Source organism: Muscardinus avellanarius (assembly GCF_963383645.1).
Source record: "Muscardinus avellanarius genome assembly, chromosome: 1".
NCBI classification, from domain to species: Eukaryota; Metazoa; Chordata; class Mammalia; order Rodentia; family Gliridae; genus Muscardinus; species Muscardinus avellanarius.
Window position 1 is genome coordinate 8,613,569 of NC_137786.1, and position 24,468 is coordinate 8,638,036.

The 24,468-nt window shown below is 45.7% G+C and overlaps 1 protein-coding gene across 2 annotated transcripts; it reads left to right on the plus strand.

Moving 5' to 3' along the window:
• Positions 1-7,437: 7,437 nt before the first annotated feature.
• CCT5 (chaperonin containing TCP1 subunit 5) lies at positions 7,438-23,242 on the plus strand (the record flags this gene model as incomplete). 2 transcript variants are annotated; one of them, XM_080703668.1, is made up of 11 exons in its annotated part: positions 7,438-7,542; positions 11,022-11,082; positions 12,380-12,544; positions 15,430-15,628; positions 18,096-18,288; positions 18,368-18,517; positions 19,229-19,348; positions 19,857-20,042; positions 20,586-20,723; positions 21,474-21,654; positions 23,115-23,242. In XM_080703668.1, 11 exons carry the CDS (start codon positions 7,438-7,440, stop codon positions 23,240-23,242), a joined length of 1,626 nt encoding a protein of 541 aa, XP_080559794.1. The 2 variants fall into 2 exon arrangements, with proteins under 2 accessions (XP_080559794.1, XP_080559795.1); XM_080703669.1 differs by lacking the exon at positions 12,380-12,544.
• Positions 23,243-24,468: the final 1,226 nt, after the last annotated feature.

Sequence of the window (24,468 nt, forward strand, 5' to 3'; positions counted from 1 at the left end):
TAAAATAAAAAATACGGAAGGAAAAATGGAAACCTCTGTATATGTCCTGCCCACGGTGACGGGGACTGGAGCCTGCTGCACAGTGAGGCCAGGTCTGAAGCCAGCGAGGCCAGGCCTAGAGCCTGCCATGGGGTGAGGCCAGGTCTGGAGCCAGTGTGGCCAGGCCCAGAGCCTGCCACAGGGCAAGGCCAGATCTGGAGCCAGCATGGCCAGGCCCAGAGCCAGCCATGGGGCCAGGCCAGATCTGGAGCCAGCATGGCCAGGCCCAGAGCCTGTCATGCAGCAGGTCTAGGACCGAGGCCTGCTCCACAGCAAAGGACCAGCGGGTCCCTGCAACCGTGTGGCCAGGAAGCACTAGAAGCTGCCACTGCCTCACCTCATCTCTCAGCAGATTTCCAGCTCCTCTATTAAAGTGACCTCTATTAAGAAAATTGGCTGTGAGTGGATCATCTTGTCAAAGTTACTCACCTTCTGGTTTTCAGGATTTCAGTAAGTGGGATAAGTGTGGAAATTAAAGGAAGAACTTCTAAGGAAGAAAGAAACTGTAATTGATCGGATGTGGAGAAATAGAAGTTCTAATGCATTGTTGGTGGGATTGCAAGTTGGTGCAACCACTTTGGAAAACAGTATAAAGATCCTCAGAAGAAGGAAAACAAACTTACCATAGGATCCAGCAACACCACCTCTGGGTATCTACCAAAAAGAATGAAAACCAAAATACCAAACTAATGCATGAGCAACCGTGTTCATAGCTGCACAGTTCACTACTGCCAAACTGTGGAACCAGCCAAGATGTCCTTCAACAAATGAGTGGATTTCAAACCTATGGGATGTGTATACAATGGAATTTTGCCCAGCCTTAAGAGAGAACAAAATTATGGCATTTACAGAGAAATGTCACAAAAAATAAGAAACCAGATGCTTTTCCTAATGTGTGAAAACTAGAGAGAAATGGGTAACAGGAGGAACTCTAGATGAAGAAGGGATCCTATAGAAAAACAATTAAGGTGACCTATCTAAGGGGATGGGAGGGGGGAAGAGGGAAACTCTTCAAAGCACATGATGTACTTAAACATATCAAAGTCAATCAGGAAGCCAAGCATGGGTAGGAGGGAGGGGGAGAGAAGGAATTAGGGATTGGGTAAGGGCTGATTGGTTGATGTGTGCTCATATATCTTCACAATTTTTTTTTTAATTCTATTAAGATGTATGACTACAGTGCACCAATAAAAAATTTATTAAAATTTTTTTAAAAAATAAAAAGACTAGCCGAGTATGCTGGCTCACACCTGTAATTCCCGCACTTGGGAGGCTGAGACAGGAGGACTGCACAGGTTCGAAGCCAGCCTCAGCTACTTAGTGAGGCTCTCAGCAATTTATTGAGACCCTGTTTCCAAATAAAGTATAAAATAGGTCTAGAAGTATAGCCCAGAGGTAGAAAACCCCTGAGTTCCACCTCCAGTACCACAAAAGAAAAAGAAAAAAAATTTTAAATAAAATAAATAAAAAGACTAAAAATAGGGCTGGGGGTATAGTTTGGTGGTACAATGCCCTTGGGTTCCTTCCCCAATACCACAAAAAATGAAAGAAAGAAAGAAAGAAAGAAAGAAAGAAAGAAAGAAAGAAAGAAAGAAAGGAGGGAAGGAAGGAAGAAAGAAAGAAAGAAAGAAAGAAAGAAAGAATAAGGCTGGGCATTGTGGTGCATGCTTAAAATCCCAGTACTTGAGAAGCTGAGACAAGAAGATCACAGGTTCGAGGACAACCTCAGCAGGTAGTGAGACTCTTATCAACCTAGCAAGATCCTGTTTCAACATAAGAATAAAATAGGGCTAGGGGTGTAACTCAAAAGTAGAATGCCCCTGAGTTCAATCTCTAGAACCACAAATAATGCTAACAATTATTATTAATAGTAATTATAGTAACAATTACTATCACTAATTATTAATATTTTAATAATTACGATGTTAATTATATTGTTACTTATGATAATTATTAGTATGTTATTAACAATAATTATTGGTAACTATTATTACTATCAATAATAGTAATGATAATATTTTTTTTGTGTGGGTCTGGGGATGGAACCCAGGGACATCCGACCTCCAAGCTACACCTCCACCCTATTTTATATTCTTTATTTTGAAACTGGGTCTTACTGAGTTGCAGAGGGCCTCACTAAGTATTTGAGGCTGTCCGAGAACCGCGATCCTCCAGTCTCAGCCTCCAGAATGCTGGGATTACAAGCGTGGGCCACCACGCCCGGCTGATAATAGCTATTATTACAATTATTATTTTCACCGTAATTCAATTTTTTTAAAAAGATTTAGAATAAATCTATTCTCATAGGGTTCTTGCAAGGATTGAGTAAATCATGCATTCAAAGAAAACCTTAGCACAGGCCTGAGAGTCAAAATGACAACGGTTAACTGCTATTACTGTTCTCCAGGCTATCATTTTGGGAGGGGGCCTACTTTGAACAGCTTTACTGAGATGTAATTATACACATAGAATTTGCCCACTTAACATGGTGTTTAGTATATTCATAGCTGTGCGCAATCACCACCAGTCAACTTTAGAACATTTTCATTACCTCAAGAAACTCCTTGCCAGGCGTGGTGGCACGCTTGTAATCCCTAAGCTTGGGAGGCGGAGACAGGAGGATCACGCAGGTTCGAAGCCAGCCTTGCTGGCTTAAGAGACCCTGTTTCCAAAAAATATATATAAAATAGGTCTGGGAGTGTAGCCCGGAGGAAGAAGGGTTTCCAGGAACACCAGTTCCACCAAAAAATAAAAATAAATAATAATAATAAAAAAAGAAACTCCTTATCCTGCCGCTATCACCCACACTCTCCCCAACCCAACCCTTAGCAACCACTAATCTACTTTTTGTCTCTGGAGTCCCTGTGACCAATTTCTTTCACTTCATATAATGTGCTCAAGATTCATCCATGTTATACCATATATCAGCACTTCATTCCTTCCTCCCCACCCCGTAACACTGGGGATGGAACCCAGGGGCATTCTACCTCCAAGCTACACCCCAGCCCTTTCTGGTTTTGGTTTTTGGTTTGTTTGTTTGTTTGTTTGTTTTTTGTTTTGTTTTTTTGGTGGTACTGGGGTTCCTGGAAGCCCTTCTACCTCTGGGCTACACTCCCAGACCTATTTTTTATATTTTTTTATTTGGAAACAGGGTCTCTTAAACAGCACGGCTGGCTTTGAACCTGTGCGACCCTCCTGTCTCCGCCTCCCAAGCGCGGGGATTACAAACATGCCCACCACGCCCGGCTCTGGTTTGGGTTTTGAAATAGAGTCTCACTAGGTTGCTCTCACTAGGTTGAGTCTCACTCCCTTGCTGAGCCGGTCCTAAAACCCGAGGTCCTCCCGTCTCAACCTCCCAAGTACCAGGATTACAGGTGTGCACCACCAGGCCCGGCTAACTTTATTCCTTTTTCTTAATCAATAATAGTCCAATGTATGGCTATAGCACATTTGGTTTACATATGTGTGCACTGTTTATTAAACACAAGTCAGATGACCCAAATTCTATTTAAACTGTGTAGACATGTAACCTTCCATCCAACCTGCAAATAATAAAATAAAAAGCTCCTGGTCTTCTGACCTCCCATTTAGCCTGAGTAGCAGAACCCAGTTGAGGCTACAAAGGCGAGGTTGTGAGAAATGCTGTAATATGCACAAAATGCTGTGGAAATATTGGGGGAGCAGAAGGACAGATTCCCAACAATGGGACCAGAAAGGCATTGGCAGGCAGAGTTTGAGCTAAGGAGCGAAAGCAGCGCACCCTGAAACCAAGGAACAGAAGGCAGGGGAAGCTTTGCCCAGCAGAGGATGGGAGAGTAACAGGAAAGCAGGTCTTTGGGTACCTGGATGCATCTTATTTTATGCACACAAGAATAGCTTGGGGAGGGGCAGGGCGAGTGAACACTGAACTCAGGAACTTTCTACCTCTGAGCCACATCTCCAGCTCTATTATTAAACTGCCAAGGTTGACCTCTAACCTGCAACCCTCCTGTCTTAGCCTTCCAAGTCCTGGGATTATAGGAATGCACTGCCATGCCCACCTAGAATGAAATTTTCTGAGCAATGCCACTGTATTTGTGTTTTGGGTTTTTTTGTTTGTTTGTTTGTTTCATTTTGGAGGTTTGTGTGTGTGTGCGTGGTACTGGGGATGGAACCCTGGTGCGTTCTACCTCTGAGCTACACTCCAGCACTATTTTTTATTCTTTATTTGAAACAGGGTCTCACTGAGTTGCAGAGGGCCTCACTAAGTAGTAGCTGAGGCTGTCCTAGAACCGTGATCATTGTTCCTCCATCTCAGCATCCCGAATGCTGAGATTACAAACATGCTCTGTATCTGTGTGTTAATGGATATTTGAATACCTTTAAACAACTGTGTTTAGATTTGCAAGACGATGTACTATAAGAAAGAAACCAGAAGAGCTCTCTGTCAGATGTATCCTTTGGACCATCAGGCCACTCCATTCAACAGGCGCAGTGGTGGCCACTGTTTTCGCTGAGCACTTGAGCTCGTGCTTGAGAGTAGAGGACGGTACAGGTCAATTTCTATTCTACTCTCTCCAACTCCCGCCTGCTTAGTGACTTCTGCTACTTGTTGAAAACAGATTTGGATCCGCTGAAACTGGAGGAGGTGACTACGTGCAAAGAGGGACATGGAATTCTTCCCCAAGTTCAAGACAAAGGAAAAAGGCCGGGAAGAACAGGCCTGTTTGGAATTGTGACCGGCCACATGTTTAAAGTGCGGTCTATCTTTGGGTCCCAGTACTAGAGGGCTATTCATTGTGTAATGGTATATGCATACTAGTTTAATGACTACAGCATGTATTTTACGTTCCTAAGAAGCCCTCCTTGCACTGGTCCAGCATCACTTGGGTCCTTTCACTATATATCAGCTATTGATTAGGAAAAGTTACACACACAGCATTTTAACAGGAAATAAACTGCATGGAGGATCCAGAAGACATTTCCTATTCCTCACAATTTAATGAGCAAACTGGATTGTAGAACTCACATTTTGAATGAGTAAACAGCTAAAGCTGAAATGAGGCCATACTACAAACTCGAAAACGCCCCTGGAGCCGGGCGTGGTAGCACACGCTTGTAATCCCCGTGCTTGGGAGGCTGAGACAGGAGGATCGCACAGGTTCAAAGCCAGCCTCAGTTACCTAGTGAGGCTCTCAGCAACTTAGTGAGACCCTGTTTCCAAATAAAATATAAAAAATAGGTCTGGGAGTATATACCCCGAAAGTAGAAAGCCTCTGGGTTTCACCCCCAGTGCCACCAAAATAAATAAAAATAAATAAATAAATAAGACTCCCTTGGAGTATCCTTCTAAATCTACTAAGACAGTAGACCAAGCACTAGAGGTTAAGGATTCATCAACCATCCAATGACAAAGTCAATTCTTGACTCTCTAGGAAGGGTGAAATGTTATAATATAGTGCTGGTATATTACAATTGGAGCGATACACAGATTAGCGTGGCTCCCTGCTCAAGGCTGACAAGCAAATTTATGAAGCATTTCAGCGTTTTTGGAAGTAGAAGGAAACTGGGAAATAAAGAGGGCTACAGGTAAGTAAGGGGAGACAGTCGGGTGTGGTGGTGCACCCTTGTAATCCCAGCATTTGGGAGGCTGAGACAGGAGGATCGCAGGTTCGTGGACAGCCTCAGCTCCTTTAGTGAGGCCTTCTGCAACTTATCAAGACCTTGTTTCAAAATAAAGAATAAAAAATAGGGCTGGGGTTATAGCTTGGAGGTAGAATGCCCCTGGGTTTCATCCCCAGTACCACACACAAAAAAATTTTTTTTAATGAGGGGGGCCACTATGGAAGGAGCCAGGGGGAAAGGGGTGATCTGATAATGGATGCTACTCAAATAACCCTTTGTTCATACATGAAGTTATCTATAGGATGTAAATATTATTTATGGGAAGGGAAGTCACAGGAAGGCAACCAGAAAGAAACACATAAGGAATATGTGCACATATACGTTTGCCACTCTGAACCTCACTGTTAATTATAACGCACCAACTAAAATAATGAATGTTAAAATGTATATCCTACTAACAACTGGGAAGTGTATGTCAGTGGGGTGAAAATAACCAGAAAACCACAACAAATAAGTCTAAGCGATAAAGTGGTAGGTCGTGATTCAGAAACTTGTTTCTACTTAGGGTGACCCAAAAATACCTTCCTGAGGCCACAGGGTTGAGTGTGACCCGGAGCACTAGGCTGTGCGACTTTACCTGTTACCAGCTTTATAATCTTGTGCAATTTCCCAGACTATTGGTACAGAATGGGATTCATTTCACACTTAAACACAGCGTTTAAAGACCCGACACTGCTCTCCCTGAATCCTTACCGCAGCTTTATGAGAGGTAGATACCACTGTTATGATAGCCATTTTGCAGAAGGGGAAACTCAGGAATAAAGAAGCTAAACAACTTTTACAAAGACAAAGACAGTGAGTGACAGGGCTGTGAGTCCAGTGCGCCCTATCTTCTTTGGGGGTTGGCGGTACTGGGATTTGGTCCCAGGAGCATTCTATTCTACCTCCGAATTACACCCCTGCCTTTATCTTTACTGTGTTATTTCTGAAACAGGGTGTCGCTAGATTGCTCGGGGTCTTGCTAAGCTGCTGAGGCTATCCTCGAAGCTACGACCCTGCTATCTCTGCCATTGTGATTACAGGCGTGCACTAGCACGCCCAGCTTCCCCCGACTTCATAAGATCATGCTAGGAACTGAGTCATCTACCACTAGGCGCCCAAAGTCCCAGGCAAATATACTGTGCCCGCAGACCACCGGGCCGACCTGAGCAGGGCGGCGGCAGGGAGAGGCTGGAGGCCGGGCACCGGGCGCCATCCCGCCGCGCCCCGCCTCGAGCACCCGCCCCACCGCGGGGCCCCCACGCCCCCCATTCCCACGCCGCAAAGAACACGCCGTGGCGACCCAGCCTCACCTCCTCCTCCCGCCATCGCGAGACTTCCGGGCGGTGAGAAAGAGGAAGTGGATCGTACCATCTTCTCGGAACCGGGGGGTGGGGAGAAGACAGAAAATGTTTAAAGTAAATGAGTTCTCGTTGAAATCCGCTCTCAGAAACTCTCAGCTGAGAAATATTAATGGGTAACTAGGTCAGGTCTACTCTGGCTTTGTGGCTTCTGAAGGTTCCTTTCTGTGTCTTTGAAAATCCCCCCACAGTTTCCTGGATGATAGAAGTTTCCTAAGGCCGCGGATTCGAGAAGTTACGGTCGGGCGGTAAATTAGTCTCGGTTAAAAAATTAATCTCGCGCGACCTCACTGCGCATGCGCGAGCTCTTGCGTCCTCTCGCGAGAAGGCGGCGCGCTCTCGGTTCCGGAGTGGTCTCCGCCGGTTGTAGGGAAGTAACTCCTACTGCTACATCATGGCGTCCATGGGGACTCTCGCCTTCGATGAATATGGGCGCCCCTTCCTCATCATCAAGGATCAGGACCGCAAGTCTCGTCTTATGGGACTTGAGGCCCTCAAGGTAACGCCCGGGACACGCTCGCGGCGGGCTGAGCCAGGGAAGGCGGCGGGGTGGCTGTGTGCGCCTGCGCGAGCCTGGGACGGCTCTGCCATGTGCTGGCCCGAAAGGGCGAGCATCTCCTCCTCCCGGGAGGACCCTCGGCCCCGCCGCGCACCCCACTCCCTGAGCTCGGGAGGCAGTGACGTCCGAGCTTCGCCCCGAGCGGGGGCAGGGCGAGCCTCCGGAGCTGGGTGGGGGCTGGGGTCCGCCCGGCAGAGCCGCCGAACCCGCGGCCCGGGCGCGGGAAGAGGCCGGCACCTGCAGGCGGCGGGCCCAGCCCCAGGGATGGGGACGCCCATTGTCTTTGCCACTCCACGGATCCCGCGTCTGAGTGCTCTGATGCCTGGTATTCCCGCATGCGGTGCTCAGTGATGACAGACGCATCGCTCAAGAAAGAAGAGAGCTCGTGTGACTGAAAAAACGGACAGAACCGTGAACCCGAGGCGGTTGTGGGAAGGGATGCAGCCGGGAGTGGAGAGTCCTTCAGACATTTGACAGCGCATTGGCGTTCGATCAGGGAGAGGGTGATAACTTAAATATACCCGGCCTAGTATTTTTAGGGAGAGGAGACAGTAAAAGTAAATACGTAGGCATGAAAGCACTTAGCAAGGTATTGAGTGGGAGAACAGGCCGCCGTTAGCAGGAGGGTCTAGTACAAGTTAGAATAGTTTGCATTAGTGGAAGCTCTTGAATGCCCCGAATGGGAATCTACACGTTATTCTGTGGGAAAGAAGAGGGCAGCCTTTGGGGGGAGGGTTGAGCAAAATTTTAGTGAGAAGGAAGGTTTTCCAGGAGGGGTCATTTCCCCTGTGTGCTGAGGACTTGACCCAGGCATTAACTGGGGTGCCTGAAGTGGCCACTCGGATGGGTCCGTGGTAGATGCTCAGTATCTGTTTCCTTTCTGGAAGAAGTTCCAAGCACTTTTATTACATACTCAAGTCCATTTTTCACCTAAATTTTAAGTCCCCAAAGGGACTTGCAGATAAAAAAAATATCCAACACACAAGCAAAATTAACAATATAATTAAAGCTTCAAGTTATTTTGCATTGGCATATTGTGCTAACTGTATGGATTACTGAATGTAATCCTCACACTCAGATTTATTTACTGTTCTACAGAATTGACACTTTGGGGCCAGAGTAGTTGAGAAATTGACCAGGGTCACATAGCTATTAATGGGCAGCGCCATTTGAAGCCCACCTCTATCTGAATAAGAGATCCTGGAATTGTGTAAAGTGCTTGGGATCTCATTTAGGTTAGTGAGGCTCAAATAGAAAGGAAGGAAGCATTCAGGGGAAGTAATGAACCTAATTATGTATGGAAACAGAAGGATCTTTTCACTCTGGTTACCTTTAGTGTTTTGATACCACTGGCCTAAATCTTAAGGGGGGCGGGGCTTCACCTAGGATGATTGTTTGCTGTATTTTGCACTTGTGAATTCCAGCATTTCTTCTGCAAGTTGGTGGACCTGTTCAGATGTTCAGTGAAGCATATTATTTTCCTAGAATGTAGAAGTCAAGCGTTAAGGCTTTTTGGGCAGTAACATGAACACTTAAATGTCCAGCACTGAATGCTTTGCTTCAGCACCCTTGGTACTGGAGCTCATCAGTTAAGGGGTATGTACTTGATTCCCCCTGGTCTTACAGAACTTCAAACCAACTCTAAAGTGGGGACACAATATATCAAAAATTAAAGGCTGAGACAGGAGGATCACGGTTCCAAGACAACCTCAGCTACTTAGGGCCTTTGCAACTCAGTGAGACTGTTTCAAAATAAAGAATAAAAGCTGGGCTGGAGGTGTAGCTTGGAGGTAGAATGCCCCTGGGTTCCATCCCCAGTACCAAAAAAATAAAACTAGTAGCAATCCCCAACCCCCCCCCACCAAATATAACCCAAACCAAAGCAAACAGTGCCCATCTAGCCACCAGAGTCCTGTTTAGCCCATGTTGTAACTGAAACATAGTGCCTTGATGTTTAGATTATTCTGTTTGCAACAGAACTCGAAGGAAATGGAAGAAGAAAGGTTTCAGGGTTTTTGTTTTTTGATTGTGTGCTAGGGGTTAAGCCAAAGGACATTCTACTTCTGGGCTATACCCCCAGCTCGAGGGTTTTTTGTTGTTGTTGTTGTTTTTTGTTTTTGTTTTTAGCTTGGAAACAGGGTCTTGCTAAGTTGCTGAGACTGGCTTCAAACCATTAGTCTTCCTGTATCAGCCTCCCAAGTACTGGTATTATAGGCGTGCACTCCCACACTTGCCCCTATTTGCCAAATTCTTTACCAGCTTTCTTTTCCCTCTTATAAAAGTTGATTTACACCTGCCACTTCAGTAGCTAGATAAAATGAGAAGAAATAACCAGGTAAGTGAATTACTCTTAACATGTCTTTCTGCTAACTTTGATCTACAAGAGGTAGATTCGGGGGTGGAGAGTGGTCCTAGGGGTTGAACCCAGGAGCATTCTGCTTCCAAGCTACACCACCACCCCCTAGCCCTACTTGATTTTTTATTCACTGAGTTACTAAGGCTGGCTCTGAAGCTGAAATCCTCCTGTCTCAACCTCCCAAGTTCTGGAATTAATAGGAGTGCATCACATGCCCAGCTGGAGAAAGAAGTGTAAGGCAAGAGAATAAATAGGTTAAAACAGAGCAGTCTGCCTGATTATATGCTCCTACAGAAACACTATTAAGAAACTCTTGGCCACTATTTAGACTTACCTTCTTTAAAAAGGCCACTATTTAGACTTACCTTCTTTAAAAATTGGTCTTCTAAGCCAGGCGTGGTGGCTCACGCTTGTAATCCCTGCACTTAGGAGGCTGAGACAGGAGGATCGCACAGGTTCGAAGCCAGCCTCAGCTACTTAGTGAGGATCTCAGCAACTTAGTGAGACCCTGTTTCTAAATAAAATATAAAATAGGTCTGGGAGTATAGCCCAGAGGTAGAAAGCCCCTGGGTTCCACCCCCAGTACCACAAAAAATAGAGAGAGAGAGAGAGAGAGAGAGAGAGAGAGAGAGAGAGAGAGAGCGCGCGAGCGCGCGCGCGCGCCAGGCGTGGTGATGCACGCTTGTAATCCCAGCATTTGGGAGGCTGAGACCGGAAGATCACGGTTCGCAGACATCCTCAGCTACTTAGTGAGGGTCTCGCAACTTAGTGAGACCCTGTTTCAAAATAAAGAATAAAAATAAAAATCAGGGCAGGGGGTGTAGCTCGGAGGTCAAATGCCCCAGGGTTCCATCCCCAGACCCGCAAAAATAGATAGATAGATAGATAGATAGATAGATATAAAAATTGGTCTTCTTAAAAGTTGTGTCAGTAAAGTTGACTCCTTCGTATGGGTTATATGTTGGTTCCGTGAGTATATTTCTACAGTAGACCACAGTGTAAAAGTTGAGCTAACAACTGAAAATATATCTAACTGAATTTTTTGTTTGTTTGTTTCACTTAGTCTCATATAATGGCTGCAAAGGCTGTAGCAAATACAATGAGAACATCACTTGGACCAAATGGTAAGAGTCTAAAGGTCTTTATTCTTTAACAAAAGTTTATGGGCTTTTTGTTTTGTTTTTTGCGGGTCTGGGGATGGAGCCCAGGGGTGTTTGACCTCTGAGCTACACCCCCTGCCCTATTCTTTATTCTTTATTTTGAAACGGTCTTACCAAGTTACAGAGGGCCTCACTAAGTAGCTGAGGCTGTCCACGAACCACGATCCTCTGATTTAGCCTCCCAAATGCTGGGATTACAAGCATGTGCCACCACGCCCAGCTTAACAAAAGTTTTAAATCATAAAATAGTCCATATTAACCTTTTTAGAAAAGGAGGGAATAGTATCCTACCAATGTAACAAAGCCAGGATATTTTGGTGTATTCTGGATTTCTTGAACATGGTTATATTACAGAATGTATATAGTTTTTTGTTTTGTTTGCGGTACTGGGAGTAGAACCCAGGGGCCTTCTACCTCTGAGCTACACCACCAGCCCTATTTTTTCTTTAGTCTTTTATTTCTTGAAACAGGGTCTCACTGAGTAGAAAAGGGCCTCACTAGGTAGCTGAGGCTGTCCACAAACCACAATCCTCCAGTCTCAGCCTCCTGAAAGCTGGGATTAAAAGTGTGTCACCACACCCAGCCTAGAATGTATTAGTTTTAGATCAAGCTTTTTTTTTTTTTTTTTTTTTGTCATTTAACATTTACATAGTATTTTCCAGATCATTTCTATTATTAATTTTGAAATTAACACACCTAGTAATGCTTTGTGACTTTTTTTCATTTTTCTGGGTTTAGCCAGTTAGATTCTTTTCTGTGTGTTGCTCTTGGTTAGCTGATCTAAAAAACTGTCTTTATGGAGATATTTTTACCTGAGATCATACCTCTTAAGACATGGTTTTAAATGGATAGAGCAAAACATCCTTATTTCTTAAGCAGTTGGTGGCTTACAATAGAGAAAGTGCAGCAAATTCAGATCCAGTGTGTCAGGTCATAATCACCAATGCTGCTTGTTTTGCACTGAAAATGGAAAGTTCTTCCCAAGCCCTCCTCAGAGTGGCTCCAGAGGACCGCAGAGGTTCTGGACTTGTGGATTCTGTGTCCCAACCTAGCACTGCTGGGGGCTCTGCGAGAAGCAGACACCCACAGCCAGAGAGGCCGCGCCACGCCAAGTCCTTTTCTACCGCCTTGTTCTCAGGACACAAAGCCCAGGGAAGAGCTTGAGCTTTGTAAACAGTTCTTGGTATTGCTTGCCCCTTTGCTGCTGCTGGAGCTGGTGGTTTGCTGCTCAGAGGCCTTCTAGACATTGTCGTCTTTTTAGGGCTGGATAAGATGATGGTGGATAAGGACGGCGATGTGACCGTAACCAACGACGGTGCCACCATTCTAAGCATGATGGATGTGGATCATCAGATTGCCAAGCTGATGGTTGAACTGTCCAAGTCCCAGGATGACGAAATTGGAGATGGAACCACAGGAGTGGTTGGTAAGAAAAGAGAAACTGTCTTGCTCATTTGAGACGTGTGTCACGGGTCTAAAGTGCCTAAGGGACATCACGAGGAAGGAGTTGGGCGAATCTGAGTTGAAGACCATGCTGCAGGTGGCCTGGGCTTCTCAAAACTCAGTGTCATAAAGAGGCTTGGGGTCTTAGACCTTGAGAAAGGACAACCAGCTAGAATGTGTGGTTCTTTTACTTTTGTATTTTGATACTGGGAATTGAACCTAGAGTCAGTCTTATCTCTGAGCTCTATTCCCTGGGGGGTTTTTTTTGTTTTTTGTTTGTTTTTTTGGTGGTGGTGGTGGTGCTGGGGTTCCTGGAAACCCTTCTACCTCTGGGCTATACTCCAGGCCTATTTGATACTTTTTATTTGGAAACAGGGTCTCTTAAGCCAGCATGGCTGGCTTCAAACCTACACAATCCCCCTGTCTCCGCCTCCCAAGCGTGGGGATTACAAGCGTGCGCCACCACACCCAGCGCCCCCCTGTTTATTTTAAAAAGGAATCTCACTGAGTTGTGGGAGACTGGCCGGGAACCTGCGATCCTCCGGTCTCAGCCTCCCAAGTACTGGGATTAAAGGCGTGCGCCGCCGTACCCGCTGTAATGTGTGATTCCTGACTGAAGGCTGGCTGCTTTGTCCAGCAGTGAAGGATTTTTGGAACCAGTTGGGGGATGGTAATCATGTATTATATAAATTTTTTGTCAGTGTTCAGTTTTCTGAGTCTCGATGGCTGTCTTGTAGTTTTTTAGGCAAATGCCCCTGGTTCACAGCCAAAAACTAAATTACAGAGTGGTGACACATCATGATTTCTGTGCCAAATTCTCAAGTAATTAAACAAAGAAGGTGGTTCATACGTACATGGAAAATATATGCAAAATGTAAACTTGTGGGGGTTTTTTGTTTTATGTTTTGGGATGTGTGTGGGGGGTTGAATCCAGTGGCATTCTACCTCTGAGCTACACCCCCAGCTCTGTTTTGGGTTTTTTTTTTTTTTTTTTTTTTTTTAGGAAAATAGAACCTGAGGGCATTCTACCTCTGAGCTATACTCCCAGACCTATTTTATATTTTATTTGGAAACAGGGTCTCACTAAGTTGCTGAGAGCCTCACTAAGTAGCTGAGGCTGGCTTCGAACCTGCGCAGTCCTCTTGTCTCAGCCTCCCAAGCACAGGGATTACAAGCGTGCGCCACCACGCCCGGCTCCCTGTTTTGTTTTTTATTTGAAGCAGGATCTCTCTAGGTTGCTGAGTCTCCCTAGCTTATTGAGGATGTCCTCCAACCTGTAGTCCTCTTATCTCAACCTCCCAAATATAGTAATAAAAGCATGCACCACCACACCAGGTCTAAACTGGTGTTTATTTAACTTTTTTTTCAGTACTGGGGATGGAACCCAGGGATATTTTACCTCTGAGCTACACCCCCAGCCCCATTTTTTATTCTTTTTTTTGGGGGGGGGGTACCAGGAATGGAACCCAGGGGCTTTCTTCTTCTGGGCTACATTCCCAGACCTGTTTTATATTTTATTTGGAAACAGGGTCTCGCTGAGTTGTTGAGATCCTCACTAATTAGCTGAGGCTGGCTTCGAACCTGTGCTGTCCCTCCTGTCTCAGCCTCCCAAGGGCTGGGATTACAAGCGTGCGCCACCATGGCCGGCTTTTATTCTTCATTTTGAAACAGGGTCTCACTGAATTGCAAAGGGCCTTGCTAAGTATCTGAGGCTGGCCGCGAACAGGGATCCTCCAGTCTCGGCCTCCCGAATGCTGGGATTACACGCGTGCACCACCACACTGGGCTTATTCTTTATTTTTTGAAATAGAGTCTCACTGAGTTGCAAAGGGCTTTACTAAGTATCTGTGGCTGGCTGCGAACCACTATCCTGTCTCAGCCTCCCAAATGCTGGGATTGCAAGCATGCGCCGCCATGCCCAGCTCTAAAAAATAATCTTTTACGGTTACCTCTTCTTCAGTTAAATTGACTTAATTTATTTAACAAATAATTGCTGAGCTCCATTGTGTGCCAGGCACTGTTGTAGACATACTTGGAAAGCAGCAGATTAAAAACAAAACTCATCTGCGAGGCACCAACATTCAAGGGGAAGAAAGACTGGTAGTGGGCGAATAAAAAATAAATGTCTCTTAACACCAGGATGACTTCACTAAGTATAAGTTCCTAGCCCTAGAAACATAGAGAATTATGAAAATATCACACGGTCTTCTTTAGTTACACTCTTCACATCACAGGGAACAGTATAAGCAAAGGCCTATTAAAACATTGCCAGAAGCCTGGCGTGGTGGCGCACACTTGTAATCCGTGTACTTGGGAGGCTGTGACAGGAGGATCACAGTTCGCAGACAGCCTCAACTACTTAGTGAGGCCCTCTGCAACTTAGACCCTATTTTAAAATAAAGAATAAAAGCGCCGGGCATGGTGGCACATCCTTGTAATCCCGGCACTTGAGACACAGAGACAGGAGAATCACGCTGGTTCGAGGTCAGCCTTGCTGGCTTAAGAGACCCTGTTTCCAAATAAAAAATATAAATATAGGTCTGGGAGTGTAACTCAGAGGTAGAAGGGTTTCCAGGAATCCCAGTACCACCAAAAATAATAAAAATAAAAAATAAAGAATAAAAAGCAGGGCTGGGGTGTTGCTTGGAGATAGAATGCCCCTGGGTTCCATCCCCAGACCTGCAAAAAAAAAAAAAAGAAAAGAAGAACAACATTGCTAGAACCAAAACAAGGGGCTCCCTTTCAGAAATAAAATAGATAAGCCAGCTTCTAAGATCGTACGCACCTTAATTCTTGAACTTTCTTCTCTCCGGGGTCGCATCTAATCTGTGTTTTTCCTGCCCTGATTGTTTGCTGTGTCCTTTGCAGTCCTGGCCGGTGCCTTGCTGGAAGAAGCTGAGCAGCTGCTAGACCGAGGCATTCACCCCATCAGAATCGCTGATGGCTATGAGCAGGCCGCCCGCATTGCCATCGAGCACCTGGATAAGATCAGCGACAGTGTCCTTGTGGACCCAGAGAACACGGAACCGCTGGTCCAGACCGCGAAGACCACGCTGGGCTCCAAAGTGTGAGTGTGGTGTCCGTAGCACGTCCTCATTTTATAAACATTGAAGCGGAGGCAGTTTCTTTATCTGCTCCTCAAGACAACTATATCATCGCTGGTGGTTCGGTACTGATCTGATTAGATAGCCGTTATTTTTGTTTTGCTGTGTTTTTAATATCTATTGTAAATGTGTGCATATTGTGTTGTAGCTGGCAGCTGAATTTCTCAGCTCATTTATTGAATCCTTTTTTACGATAATTTGTAAAGTATATAGTTCTTTAGCAGAATAAGCTGATTTGAAATTAACCAGGAGCCACTGGGGCAGAGAGAGGGGTTTGGGTTGTTTCTGTTTTGTTTTGAACTCTATACCTTTAGCGTGAGAGGGTTCAACTCTTCATTCATTCAGCAAGCATTCAGTAAGAGGGGCAGTCTTGAAATTGGCTTGCCAGGTGGTTACATAATGCCTACTACTTGCCAGGCTTGCTGCTAAGTCTTAGAGGCCCAGAGACACAGTTCTTGCTCCCAGGAACTGAGCAGCCTCATCTGTTTGAACAGTGACTGACACTTAAATTTGATTGCCATAATGTTGCACAAACACCCAGTGTAGCAGTCAGGCACACACCTGTAATCCCAGTACTTTGGAGGCTGAAACAGGATGATCAAAGGTTTGGGGCCAGCCTCAATTTAGTAAGGCTCTGAACAAGCCAGCAGGACCCTGTTTCAAAAAATCAGAAGGGCTGGTGTGTCTCAGGTAGAGTGCCCTGGGTTCGGTCCCCAGTACCCAAAAAAAAGGCATAGGTTCCTTTATTATACTTCTTAATAGCATTGTGGGCGGTGTGTTAATGTCTTAACACTATGCGAACACTTAATTTTAATGTGGTCTTTTTAGCAGAAAGGGAGGCATGGTGTTCTCAGTGTGAGGTTGCAGAGTACGTGCAGCAGAAGCGGCTGTTGCCTTGGGCAGGGAAGGGGGGACCGCAGTGCTGCCTGGGTGGCCATTGCCACAGGCATAGCCCCATTTTCTCATGAAAATGGAGGACTTGCAACTCAGTTGAGGTACACAGATTTTATCTTACTGTTTTATAGGTAGAATCTGTTTGCAAGTCTTTATAACTGAAGTGTATATAGGTGTTTGCTTCAAAAAAAATGCTTGAATTGATGACAGTGACAAAATAATCCACCATAAAGCAAAACACCTATTTAAAATGCTAAATAGAGCCGGGTGTGGTGGTGTATGCTTGTAATCCCACCATTTGGGAGGCTGAGACTGGAGGATCGCGGTTCTCAAGCAGCCTCAGCTACTTAGGCCTTCTGCAACTCAGTGAGACCCTGTTTCAAAATAAAGAATAAAAAATAGGGCTGGGGGTGTAGCTCAGAGGTCAGATGCCCCTGGGTTCCAGCCTCAGACCCGTAAAAATAAATAAATAAATACTAAATAAGCTTGCAAAAATAAGCTACCTACTTAGGATCCTAACAACAGTTCAGTTTCATTGTTCTTTTCTATGGATGACTTAAGATATCAGAGTCTGTATTTCAAGTACTAGGTTTCTCCTCTTATTTTCCCAAACTCTAAATTTATTGAGCAGTCCCCAAATATTTCATTATTTCAGAAAAGATAATATCCTCCAACTGTAATGAAATATAGGCAAATGAATTATTGTAGAGAGACTGCCCTGTGACTACCTACAGCTCACTGAGGTGAGATTTATTACTTTTCCTGGATAATTTATCATTCCTATTCTACTTTGAACCTAATATTAGCAGTACTATTCTTTAAAAGTAGTGCACTACCAGTGTGGTGGTACATGCTTGTAATCCCAGTAATTGAGAGGCTGAGACAGGATCACAGGTTCAAGGACAGCCTCAGTAATTTAGTGAGGCCCTGGCCAGTTATGTAGCTCAGAGGAAGAATGCCTGCATTCAATCTCCAGCACCAAAAAAAAAAAAAAAAAAATAGTATACTCTTAAGAAAAATCTTCAGCCTTACCCTACAGTGGTTCTTTGTACAGTAATAAAGAGAATAGTAGATTTCAATTAGGAAAAATAAAGATGTAAGCTGGGTGTGTTGGCGCATGCTTGTTATCCCAGTACTTGGGAAGCTGAGACAGGAGGATCACAGGTTTGTAGCCAGCAGCCTCAGCTACTTAGGCCCTCTGCACTCTGTAAGACCTTGTTTCAAAATGAAGGATTAAAAATAGGGCTTGGGGTGTAGCTTGGAGGTAGAATGCCCCAGATCCCATCCCTAGTAAAGCAAAAAAGAAAGATGGAGTTTTGTTTTGGGGGGTTTGTTTGTATGGTTCCCTTTGGGGTTCATGAATCCTGAGTTGGAAATCCCTGCCCCAGACTGTTAGGAATGGCAGAATGTGATGTTCCCTTCTAGAAACTGAAAACCATTGGTTTTGCAGGTGTCTTTGAGTTACATTACGTGATGGCGTCTGCTTTGGTTGCAGTAATTGTGAAATGAATGTGAAAGGTTCTGTGTTTTCATCAGAGTTAACAGTTGTCACCGACAAATGGCCGGGATTGCCGTGAATGCGGTCCTCACCGTGGCCGACATGGAGCGGAGAGACGTTGACTTTGAGCTCATCAAAGTGGAAGGCAAAGTGGGCGGGAGGCTGGAGGACACCAAGCTCATAAAGGGCGTGATCGTGGACAAGGACTTCAGTCACCCACAGATGCCGAAAGTGAGTCGTCGTTTTCATGGCCTCGTGCTCCCTGATAACTCTTAAATGCACCATTTAAAAGTTTCTATTTTTCCCATAGAAAGTGGAGAATGCTAAAATCGCAATCCTCACATGTCCATTTGAACCACCGAAACCAAAGACAAAGCACAAGCTAGATGTAACCTCTGTGGAAGACTACAAAGCCCTTCAGAAATATGAAAAGGACAAGTTTGAAGAGATGATTAAACAAGTAAGTCTGTAAAGGCGATCACTGCTGGCTTCGGCGTAATTATCGTCTTGATACTCACATGGCGCTTCAGGTAACAATGTGGTCTTTGTTCAGCTTTAAGTCACAAAAGTATTAAACACTCACAATGGGGAAAAAACAAATGGAGCCGGCTGTGGTGGTGCACACCTGTGATCCCAGTACGTGGGGAAGCTGAGACAGGAGGATCACGGGTTCCAAGGCGGCCTCAGCAACTTGGGGAGACAGTATTTCAAAATAATAAAAAGGGCTAGCAGTATAGCTCAGCCGTAGAATGCCCCTGATTCAGTCTCTGGTGCTGGCCACGGGAGGGTGCCATTCGCATCATCCCCTTCTTGAGGAAGGAGCATCCCAGCCTACACTTTGGGGGGCAGGGGTTTATTAGAAACAGGATTGTCTCTGGGCCACACTCTTTCAGACTCTAGCTCTACCCCCTTTCTACCACCACTTGACCTAGTTGTGGCTTTTAATGCATAGTGCGAAAAATGAGATGATTCCTATTGGTATATGTCTAGTGTTTACGGTTTGAACTGACAGAAAAGTAAATACTCGTGCATTTCCTTTCTTTTCTACGCTTTAATTTCAATGCACCCACCTTGATCACCAGCTGCTTCTCCCCTTTTTTCAAATTCTGTTATAACAAAGAATATAAACACCTGCTTTTTGTTCATGTGGCTACGGCTTTTTTTCCCCCAGATTAAAGAAACTGGTGCTAACCTAGCTATTTGCCAATGGGGCTTTGATGACGAAGCCAATCACTTACTTCTTCAGAACAACCTGCCCGCGATTCGTTGGGTGGGCGGACCAGAAATCGAGGTAGGGAGCCCCGTGCGGAAGCCTTTCCTGGCCCCGGGTCTTAGGAGCTGATTTGACAGTGATGGGTGTTTCTGTGTTCTGTGGTGCATCGATATGCTTTTCCACAGCCATTTCACTTGGCTTTCTGAGGCAAGAGGACCTGGTCTCAGTCTCCTGTGTCAGCTGAATACAAATACTCCTACAGAGCCCTGGCCTGACACTAGGCGTGCTGCCTCACTGCTGCGGATACCCCAGAGCGGGGTTCACAGAGGACTGCAGGGTGGGGGAAGAAACAAGGCCACGCTTAGGAACCCCGGTTCGCCCAGGGTGTCAGACCTGGCCGCATCAGCCTCAGAGCTGCTCAAGGCCTAAGGAGACTATTTACGCTGAAGTCATAATTCCTTGCCCGGAGCGGGTGCGGGTTCCAGTGATCAGGACCATCCTAAATGGCATTTAGTTGGTTTGTGGCCCCGTTTTGTGAGTTGACCATTAACCTCGTCGTCTTCTCCCCTCGCTGACACCCAATTAGCTGATCGCCATTGCGACGGGAGGGCGGATTGTCCCTCGATTCTCGGAGCTCACGCCGGAGAAGCTGGGCTTTGCGGGGGTTGTCCAGGAGATCTCGTTTGGCACAACCAAAGACAAAATGCTGGTCATTGAGCAGTGCAAGAACTCCCGGGCCGTGACCATTTTCATTCGAGGAGGAAATAAGATGGTAAGACCGCGTCACGTGCCCTGAGCTTCCTCCCCGTGCAGCACATGGTGGCCTGGAAAGCCCATGATGCATTTAACTAGATGCCATCGCCATGAACCGAAACGTGGTTTGTCTTGGTGTACAATCACTGAAGACCATGTTACGCCGTCGGTTGTACACAGTGTATTTGCCTTTCAGCTGCCTTTAGGCTGAAGTGGGAAATCAAGTAAATAACCGTCAACAGTCTGTTCTTAGTCATGGGTTTCTAGCACATTGTGAGAAGTGTCGTCATGGGATGCTTTCCATCGCTTTTGTCTCTTGCTTGATCATGTGTTCTGAGTCACCTGTTAAACTTTGGTATGAAATATAAGCCCTCTGGTAAAAGACCATTTAATATTACAACACTCCCTCACCATTTGTTTTTAAGCAAGATATTTCTAGTAAGGGCTACTAGGAACATCTTCAGTATCCAGCAAGCACTTAGGCTAATAGGAGAGCCAGGTATTCGGCTCTGAACAGTAAGATCTCGGATCATATTCACGTACACAGGACCTTTTTCCCTAGATCATCGAGGAAGCCAAGCGCTCCCTCCACGATGCGCTGTGTGTCATCCGGAACCTCATCCGCGACAATCGTGTGGTGTATGGAGGCGGTGCTGCTGAGATCTCCTGTGCTTTGGCAGTCAGCCAGGAGGCGGACAAGGTACAGACTGTTCCGAGAGGACAGGCGTTTCCAGTGCGTGGAGGCTGTCAGCTGGGGACAGGATAGGATGTTGGGCCCATTCTCAGGTCCCCTTAAACTAGCATTTCTCAGCCATTTCTGACTATTCCCAATTTGTCTAATGTGGTAACTTAAAGTAGTGTGCATGTTGCTTGGTTGTAAAAAGTCTTTCAGGCATGTGTCTATGTCTTCTCCGTCCTTTGTAGTGACCTTCTTTTCTGATAGAGTAAAAGTAATCAAATGAGGTTATTCTTTGTTTTTGGCAGTACTGGGGATTGAACCCAGGAGGATTCTGCCTCTGTGCTACATCCCCAGCCCTTTTTTTTTTTTTTTTTTTTTTTTTTTTCTTTATCTTGAAACGTTCTCACTGAGTTTCAGATGGCCTCACTTAAGTAGCTGAGCTTTTTCTTTTTTCTTTTTTTTCCCCTGCGGTACTGGGGGGAAAAACCCAGGGGCTTTTCTACCTCCAGGTTATACTCCCAAACCTATTTTATACTCTATTTGGAAACAGGGTCTCACTAAGTAGCTGAGGCTGGCTTTGAACCCGTGCCATCCTCCTTTCTCAGCCTCCCAAGCGCGGGGATTACAAGCGTGCGCCACCTCGCCCGGCTCAGAACGAGCTTATCCTTAGGCTCTTCGGCAGAGGCAGTAGTGCGCTTGCAGACTGCTGCTGGCGCCTGCCGGCTTGGCTTGGATTTGGCTGGTGCACTCACGGCAGCCCCGTCTTTGCAGTGCCCCACCTTGGAGCAGTACGCCATGAGAGCTTTTGCAGATGCGCTGGAGGTCATCCCCATGGCCCTGGCTGAAAACAGCGGCATGAATCCCATCCAGACCATGACTGAAGTCCGGGCCCGACAGGTGAAGGAGAACAACCCTGCGCTGGGGATCGACTGTCTGCACAAGGGCACAAATGGTAAGGCGCTGCCGTCTGTGTGCGCGTGAGCCCCGTCTGCTTAAGTTGGGTTACAGGTCTGCCACTGGACGGTGTGTAGCATGTGCTGTGAGGTTATCTCTTATTTTAGATCCCTTTACACACCCTGGGTATTCAAGTTCTGTACTTTAGAATGTTCAAGTTCATCGCCTCAGGAGATGGGTAATCTTCATGATATGAAACTGACTTTAATAACACTAAAATACAGTATTTCCAAGGATGGCATGTTTTAATCTCGAGTTTTAGAAAATAATCTCTATCTTTTTTACACAAATATCGGTCAGAGTGAGTTCTGGGTCTCATGGGAAACATCTCTGAGTTGGGTGCACACTGATAATCCAAATACCTTAGCCGGCCGGGTGTGGTGACAAACCCTTGTAATCCCAGTACCTGAGAGGTTGAGACAGGAGAATCATAGGTCTGTGGCCAGCCTGAGCAACTTAGTGAGTCCCTGTTTCAAAATAAAAGATAAAACAGGGCTGGGAGTGTAGCTCAGAGGTGGAATGCCCCTAGATTCAACCTCCCGCTGCAAAAAATAATAATCCCAATACTTGGAAGGTTTGGATGTGAGAATCAAAGCCAATGCACAGTAACTTAGATTATGTTTCAAAATAAAAAGGTCTGGGGATATAGCTCAGTGATAGAATACTCCTGGGTTCAATCCCCAGTAACACACACACACACACACACACACACACACACACACACACACACACTAGCTCTGAAATAGTCTTGTAGTTTACAGCTCGTTGTTGGGGTAAGACCATAGGATATGAGCTTATAAATTAGTAGACTTACTTCTCTAGCCATCGTCTTTGAGCTGGTGAACAAGTAGGAGAACATAAGCTCTTTGGGTCTTCGACCCCTTGATTTCTCTACTGGTCAGGCCTTACCTGAGTTTTGTAATCAGAAGTACAGGCATTTTCTGCTTTTGATGCTCACGTCTGGGATTTGAGTAACAACAGCTTGTTGGCAGAAAAGTATTCAACGTTTCTAACTTGGAGGCCTGTGTCTGCTGACACTAACATTCCTGGGGTCCTCCTAGAGTTCAGGTGCCCTCAGATTTCAAGTTGGAAGTGGACAACACCTGGTGGGATGCAGTTCTACAGCTCCTCGTTGAGGAATCAACCACGGTCAGATTCCAGAATGTCCTTGGAAATAATGGGATTACATATTCGTCCAAAAATTAAATAGAACAGAGTGGAGGCCAGTAGGCCCTTCACAGTCTGCAATATTTTTAAGGTGGAATTTTGTTCCATAGCCTAGGCTGACCGCAAACTCTTGGTCTCAGGGATCCTCCGCCTCCTGAGTAGCTGGGATCGCGGGATGTGACATACACTCAGCTGGACTGAAGTTTAACTCTGATTCCATAAATTGAAGCTGCTCATTGATAGTAAATGCATGCGCTATTTTAGGATAATCGACTTACTTGTATTTTTCAGATATGCAGCTACAGCATGTCATAGAAACCCTGATTGGCAAAAAGCAACAGATCTCTCTTGCAACACAAATGGTTCGAATGATTCTGAAGATTGATGACATCCGTAAGCCTGGAGAATCTGAAGAATAATGAAGGTTTAGAGTAAAATGTAGCAAGATCCACTACTGTGGTTAAATAAATGGGTGTCTTGTGATGCAGCTACAGTTATTTATTATTACATCCCTTTTTCAGATACTGTAGATGCTGTAATAAAAGTAGCTGTTTGGTAACCATGGTTTCACTTGTTCAGAGCTGTGTAATTGTAGGCATTCTGTCTCACAAGCTTTTGTATTCATTAAAGAGATTTCTTTAAACAACCTTTTATCTTTTAAGTTTAAGAAACATTCATTGTAATGTTAATTAAATACTGCCCTAATTGAAGGGGTTTGGGTAGGCTTTCCTAATAAGCTGTAGGAACTATTTTAAAAACTTAAACATGAATTATTCTCGGGATTTATTACAGCGTTGAGGGGAGTGTGAGCTTGATCCTAAGTGAGCGATGTTTGATTAGAGACTCGCTGTTCACGCGTGCTTCCACCTCAGAGTGCTGGTGTGTCTAGGTGCTTAGTTCCACCTACACAACCAAGCGCGCTGGGAGCTCCTACTCTCTTCTGCCCCCATTTGCCTGTTTCTAAGAGTCTAAAAGTGCTTATAGGGCTTCATGGTGGTAAAGTTCGCGTATGCACCACCAGGAGAAAAGAATTTGCTGCATCACCACCGTCCCTGGACCCTGAGGCCCCTGCGTGGTGACACCTGGGCTGGGAAGATGGCGCACGGCCCCTTGTCCTCTCATGCTCCCCGCTCCGCTTGGCTTGCAGGCCCCGGGCAGCTTCCTGTCCTCTGTCCTCCGTGCACAGTCCTTGACCCCAGGATATCTAGATAACGCTGTTCCTGTGAATCCATGGCTGGTGTTGAGCTGCCTCCTGGCATCTGTTGGCATCTGAACCTAGCTGTCCTGCAGGCAGAGCTCTCCCAGAGGGAAAAACACCTCAGTCAGGAGCTGGGCCCGGGTCCAATGGGAACCCCAGGATACCTACCCACATGAGTGAGTTTTCTGTGAGGACCCGGTATGGCTGGAACGATCCTATGGAAAGCATTCTAAATATCCATGACCAAGTCCCTGGGAACCCCATCAGGATGGGACTGGGCATCATGGCCACCTTCATGAGAAATCACAAGACCAAACAAGTAGCAGTGCACCACATCTGCCGTACAGCACACATTCCCCTTGTAGGCGGGGTCTGCACTAGGGTCTTCACCCTCTGCTGCCTCCATCCTGATGGAACCGTGTGCCCTGGGACCCCAAAATGAAATGT